This window comes from Eucalyptus grandis, chromosome 4, assembly GCF_016545825.1.
Source record: "Eucalyptus grandis isolate ANBG69807.140 chromosome 4, ASM1654582v1, whole genome shotgun sequence".
NCBI lineage: Eukaryota > Viridiplantae > Streptophyta > Magnoliopsida > Myrtales > Myrtaceae > Eucalyptus > Eucalyptus grandis.
In genome coordinates, this window is record NC_052615.1 from 25,422,795 (window position 1) to 25,429,506 (window position 6,712).

Sequence of the window (6,712 nt, forward strand, 5' to 3'; positions counted from 1 at the left end):
GAACTATTTGAGAACTATCGGTCCACTTTTGGCATTATCTCTAAACTCATTTTTCCCCAAAAGTGTTGGGAGGTTGCGACAAGGAGATTTCTCTTGCTGACATGGAAAAGTACATAGTCCCCTAATTTACAACTCCCAACACAGATAATGCAGCTTTAATGAAGAACATGGCGATGGGAATGGCTTCTTGTAGTTGGACCCCAACGGTTCACGGTTTGTATTGATGAATGGTTAGGTTGTTCGAGGATTGGCCACTGCTCCTCTCTATGCATTAGCGAGTGATGCATATATTCCACAAGCAAATATAAAAGAAGAAGCGAAATGATTGTTTTTTGCATGAGTGGGTGATTGAATTTTTATAGGTTGATATGGAGATACTTTTTTGGCGCTGCCAACCTAATTATTTAATGATGTTACTCACTCGATTGACTTTGAACGCTTCGAGATTACATAGAAAGATGACATTCCCCACTTTTATGATGGCTAACGAAGCTGTTGACACTGACAGGTTTTAAATTTTACAAATGACATAAAAGTGCTCGAAATCGACGACTGGCTGACAAATCAAAGAGAAAATTTCCTGTGAGCAAAGGTCACTGGTTTGCAGAACCGGCCCAACCGAAAATGACAGTAAAAAACTTTCGGATGTATCCTCCTCTGGGAGAGCTACCTAGCAGCCACGAATGAGCCTCGGGGTCGGTGAACTCATAAATGAAGCACAAAGTGGACAGAAATCCATACGCAATATAAGGAGCGACTCTTTCCGCGGTACTCCCGGTGGGCCTGATTAATACAGTGAACATCCCGAAAATATAGGCGAGCCCCATCGCGGCTATCGCAACTTCAATGCAACCTCCCACAGTCAGGATGTATTTCGGCTCTTGATGAAAGCTGAACGCACAACTTTGACAATGTAAGATTATTGCCAGGACAGAGAGAAGGAAAGCAATACTATTGCATAGGACAAAGGCTTGGAAATCTGCCCTGCCAGCAAGAATCGCCATTCCCCGGTTGGGTCCGTCGTTGTTATAACCTCCAGGCATTGCGACGGCCGCAGTGAAGCTCACTGTGGCTATGAGTGCTGCCACTAGTAGTTGAACGTCCACGATGCTTTTTTTTTGATAAATCGAAATTATCTCGGTTGGCAATGTTATTTCCTATGATTGTAGACAAAGATGGTTGACCCTGAACAAATTGCTTTTCTAACCTCTTCTTGCCATGTTCAATGAACCAGGCTTGAAAGCCCGATATTCCATGAGATCCTTCCAATAGGTAAGAAACATTTCTAGCACTGAAGTCGATCTAAAGATGTACAAGATGTGTCAATTAATGAGTGAAAGTTTTCTAGCCAAATACTTCAAGATCCTCACTTTACAAACTCAAAATCTATTTATAACAATCAGAACTTGCAACGAGTGGTGAAACGTCAAGAAAAATTCATTGGAAAAATTGTTCTGAAAGTCAAAAATCTATTGAACTTTTGTCAATTCAGTCATAAACCTTTTAATTTTGTCAATTGAGTCATGATTTTTTTCACATTTTGCAAATTGAATCCATTCAGCCAAATTTTGTTGGAAGTCATTGACATAGACGTCGATCATCCTATGTGACATGACCAGCACTAATATGAACATTTTAATATTTTATTTTTATTTTTTTCTTTTTCCCTTCTCTATTCAATCGCTAGTCTCAATGACCTCTAGTAAAGCTCCCCACCCTGCCCTCCAACCTAGCCACTAGTGAGGCCAAGCCTTGTCGTCATTGGAAGAGGTCAAGCCTTGCCAAGGGTAAGCAAGACTTGCCAATGGTGGGCAAGGTCGACCTCACCCACCCCTAGTGAGGCTCACCCTCGCCAGTGGCTAGTAGGGGTAAGCTTTGCTTGAGGCTAACAAGGTCAACCTTACCAACCCTTGCCTCTAACTAGTTGTTGAGGCTTGGTGACTAGATAAAGGAGGAAGAAAGGGAAAAAAATAAAATAAAAAGAAAAAGGAAAAAGAAAAAAAATAATAATAAATTTGAAATATATTAAAATATCAATTACAAATTATCCATGTTACCATCGGCCGTGCCATGTAGGTTGACTGACGTCTATCTTAGCAACTTTTGATTAAAATTGACTAGATGGACTCAATTAGTAAAAAGTAAAAAAGTTTAAGACTCATTTAGTAAAATTAAAAAGATTTATAACTGACTTGCCAAATATATGATAGGTTTAGGACTCTTTGGATAATTTTCTCGAAATCATTCAAATCATAGCTGATAAACTAAATGGTAGATACACTCGTTAATAGAGTTTCCGATAGCAAACAATACAGTTACAAGTATGCTATCCCAGTCTTGATTTATTTTCTAACTTTCTTTTCTTTTTTTCTTTTTATGCTATCCCCTAGTAACAAAGATTTAGACAATCACTTTTGAAGTAGTTGAAGGCCCTTGTGTTGCCCAAATTTGAGCTTTATACTTATTGAAAAGTTTTGTTCTGATGATACAATATGGTCATACAACATATGATTAACAAACGAATATGCATTTATCAACCAAACAACAAATTTAATTAATACTCAAATTACTTTACTACGTGATTTGTTTTAAACTATACCTTGTTATTTGAAGACTTTGTCAATGAATAATCTTAATAAAGCAAAATATTCAAACTTAAATTGTTTTTTAACTATGTGCATTCAACTTTTGGCTATTAATCTGATATTTGGTTTTTTGTTTCATGCAATCTGTACCTGGAGCTTTTATTTGGGATAATGAGTTAAATGTTTTAAAAATATAAGCATTAATTGGAGCTATAAAGACTTCTGTTTTAAATACAACTTTTTAGCTACTGGCAAGATAATTATTTTGTCGTATGAAATATTTATAGGACAATGCAAATTCCTGACTATGTTATAGTTTAAAAATAAAAATTTGAATACAACATTTTAGCTACGAATTTTGTTATTTTTGCAATACTCATAAATATGGCTTAATCAAATTTTTAATTAGTCAAAGAATATTTGACATTTACTTTTCACAAAATCGTTTCTATCCATACATCTACTTTGTAGATAAATTAGCAATTTTGAGAAAAAAAAGAGAGAGAGAGAGAGATATGACCAAACACTTTTAGTTAATAACAAATATATATATATATATATAAAAAATATATATACCAACTCACATCTTGAAAGAACCATAAAGACTTCTATAACGAGTTTAGATTTATTGACTATTATATCAAATCACATAAAAACTACTAAGCTACGTGAATTGATGTTGATTTTGTTGTAGGAACAATAATGTTAGAGAGAGCCTTTTTATTTTTACAACTAATAATAGTTAGTTTGCTAATTAATATAAAGTCAGGGAGGCGAGGAAGGTTTGATAATGGCTCATACTCTCCCCCCATTTTCTGGGGTGAAGTACACTAGAAGTGCCTTAACTTGTGTACGACACATACTTTAGTGCCACAACTTTTTTGTAGGCTCACTTAAGTGCCACCTTTTAAAAAAAATGATTACTTAAGTACTAACTCAAATCTGAGTGGCCGGAAATCTAACATGATCATATTTTATTAATTTCTCAATCCTATGTGGCTTGCCGCATGCCCAATCATTATGTAATCTCTAAATGATGTCATTTAATAAGTTAAAAAAGTGATCACTTCAGTACTAATCATTATAAAAAAAAATCATTTCAGTGTCAATCGTTATTAAAAAGTGATCACTTTAATGTCAAAAAAATCCTAAATAGAGTTGTATAATAAGTTAAGAAGTGATCACTTCAGTGCCAATTTTAATGAAAAAGTGATCACTTTAGTCAAAAAATTCCACCTCAAATAAAATTTCTAATTATAAAATTTTTTCATTGGAAGCACTTAGGTGATCATTTTTCTTCAATCTTGACACTTAAATGAGCCGGCAAATAAGTTATGACACTAAAGTAAACGCAGTATACAAGTTAAGACACTTCTAGTGTATTTTTTCCCAATTTTCTTATTATTTGTTGTAATATATGAAGGGTAAAATCACTTTATTCCGAACCCTTTTTTAAGTGTGTCACGCTTAATAAAGAAATCCATGGTACTATTTGCTGCAAAAATTGAAAATATCGTCAATAGGCTTAAACAATCAAATAAGCATGACAAAGTTGACGCAAAAAGACTTCAATCGGGTCGTATGCATGCACCTGAAATGAGTATTTCACTGGGGCCATAGTTTCTAAAAGATAAAAGAAGAAATTACTCTGCCAGTGAACAAATTGGGCTCTGCAGTATTCAAACAAGCATACCTCCTCATGAGCAGAAAAAATGTCAAGGGCAGTTAAATGATCTTTATTTTTAGCCAAACGGTCCACCCTCTTGTCTCGTGCAAGTATGTCTATAATGTCATTTTCTTTATGAAGTGCGGCCAAATGCAGAGCCGTGTTCCCATTAGTGTCTTGTTCGTTGATAAGATCCTCCCGATTTGGCATCCCTAGTATGTACTTGACTACACTCACTTGTCCACCCATAACAGCTACATGTAGAGCCGTTTGTCCTTTGTTGTTTATAATGTCACAAGCATCAGGACAGGATGTAATGAGCCCGTCAATGGCATTGATGTGGCCTCGAAATGCTGCAATGTGAAGAGCCGATTGTCCCTCTGTCTAAATCATATATTGCAAAATTATCGTGTTGCAGGAGTAGTTGAACTGCTTCGACTTTGCCAAAATAAGCGACATAATGAAGAGGTCTCCACCCCGTATCATCTCCTTCTCTGATCGCTTCTGGCCTCTTCTCCATGATTTTCTCCCAAACTTTGCATATAAAATAGGAAAATGTCATGATTTAGTCCGTTTATAGCATCTTGACATACATATTAAAGTTGCACTCCATCCCTGCAAGTTTTTCCCATTTTGTCTGTACTAGAAAGGACTATGTCATGGTAATTCCGAGGATTTTCTAGCGATCTTGTGTAATATGCATGCAACCTAACAGCCTTCAATCTAGGACAATGTAGAAATTTGTTAAATTTATCAATTGATAAGTGAAATTGTGAGAAATTCGTGAAGTTGTTTGAGAAGAAGCTTCTCATACTTTAAGCAAGGCATCTGCACTCCCAAGGCTAGAAAAAAAAAAGAACAAGACTCTTTACTTTGATGCCAATCATTATACGGATTATATAAGAGAATATAAATATTGAATGAGGACTAGCACCTTCTACAGTTTCAAAAGTAAAATCATTGTATCCCTTTCCTTTCAAGTCGTCATTTTTGGCCCCGAGGGTTAAGAAACTTAGTATGCCCTGATCTTTTGTAATATAGTGCCAGATGCCCTGTCATCACTTGCAAACTGAAAAAAGTGGTATAATTTAGGGAAAAAAAAGAGAGAAACAATTATCAAAATAACGATTTTTCTAAATGAACGTACAATCTAAAATGGATACTATTTTTCTGTCCGCGTTTTAACAGAAGACCAATCGGTTGAAACTTATTTTATAGTCGATAAATAAAACAATAAAGAGAATACAATGAGAATAACAACTCAAATATTTCCAAAACATAACCCCCCGTATATAACTAATCAAGAGTTGTGTTCAATCTTTCACAAATATAAACGTAATAATATACAAATTAGTTTTGAATTTACTATTATATTTATTGAAAGCTAGGATAGACGGCAACCCTCTTGCTAGCACCAGCACTCTCATCTAAGAGAAGCATTGCACAAGAGAGATAACTTTCGTTGAAAAAAATTCATTGGGCTTAGTATCTTGCGATACTTACCAGTTAGTGAGAGAGAGATTCCAGCATGCAAAGCTGTCAAACCCTTGGGGCCCTTGTGAGAGGATGACAATGAAAAATGGCCTAAAATCAGCTCGGTGGTACAAGAAAGTCCTCGATCTGCTGCAATATAAAGTGGGGACTCATTGGCGGCATTAGTAAAACTGCAGAGTTAAGAATCTTCTTTAATCATCAACTTCACCACCCAATGATGGCCTCCTCTTACGGCATGGTGCAGTGCAGTATCCTTATTCAAATTCTGCTTTCGAAGTAGCTCTTTGCACGCATTAACTCGTCCGTTATTAACAACCCAATGAAGTGATTTTGCCAAATCAATGAAGGCTCGAACCGCTCTATAGCTTCCCACTTTAGCAGCTAGGTGTAGGGGAGTGTCCCCTTTGTAGTTACCCTGCCAAAGAAGGGACGGTCCTAATGGACAATGAAGAAGACCTTCAATGAAATTTACCTGCTTGTATTGAGCCGCAACATGAAGAATGTTGTTCTCCTTTGGTGTTGTTTGGTGGAAAATGTCCTCTTCATTTCCTGATATTATTGTCTCAAAGGAATCAGAGTCTCCCGACTTTGCAGCCTCATACACTTTAGGATGCATTCTCACCGTTTCTCTACCTTTCCCCAGACAAAGAGTAGTTGCGAGTGAACTTGCATATATAAGCAATGAATTCAAGCCGTAGGAAGTTCTTTCAGAAAATAGTTTTCGAAAAGCCAAATTGCTCTATTTCTTTGAAGTTTCCGTTCTTCCACACGCAAATTGGAAGGAAAAAGTCAAGCACGACAAAAAATTCAACGGCCAGTCTCCCTGCAGCTTACAATTTTTTTTTTTTTTTTTTTTTTGACTTTTGAACTATCTTGTCTACCTCTCGTCATCAAAAGCCAAACCATTGCACATCCTCGATGCTTCCTAGAACATCATAACTTTAGACTTCCATGCCTCCCCCGGGGA

The 6,712-nt window shown here is 36.2% G+C and overlaps 1 protein-coding gene across 1 annotated transcript; it reads right to left on the reverse strand.

The window, feature by feature from the left end:
- Positions 1-593: 593 nt before the first annotated feature.
- LOC104442886 (protein ACCELERATED CELL DEATH 6) lies at positions 594-6,361 on the reverse strand. Its single transcript, XM_039310833.1, has 5 exons — positions 6,218-6,361; positions 5,978-6,160; positions 4,279-4,635; positions 1,208-1,302; positions 594-1,110 (listed from the first exon to the last, which is right to left on the reverse strand). Exons 1-5 carry the CDS (start codon positions 6,359-6,361, stop codon positions 594-596), a joined length of 1,296 nt encoding a protein of 431 aa, XP_039166767.1.
- Between the last annotated feature and the right edge of the window lie 351 nt (positions 6,362-6,712).

Bases quoted from the DNA above. Each gene is read 5' to 3' on its own strand.
- LOC104442886 (XM_039310833.1), bottom strand. From the start codon at position 6,361: ATGCATCCTAAAGTGTATGAGGCTGCAAAGTCGGGAGACTCTGATTCC. The intron at 1,303-4,278 runs GTATGCTTGTTT...GTACATCTTTAG, and splicing joins TTTTTTCTGCTCATGAGGAG to ATCGACTTCAGTGCTAGAAA. The intron at 1,111-1,207 runs GTTAGAAAAGCA...TCAAAAAAAAAG, and splicing joins ATTGAACATGGCAAGAAGAG to CATCGTGGACGTTCAACTAC.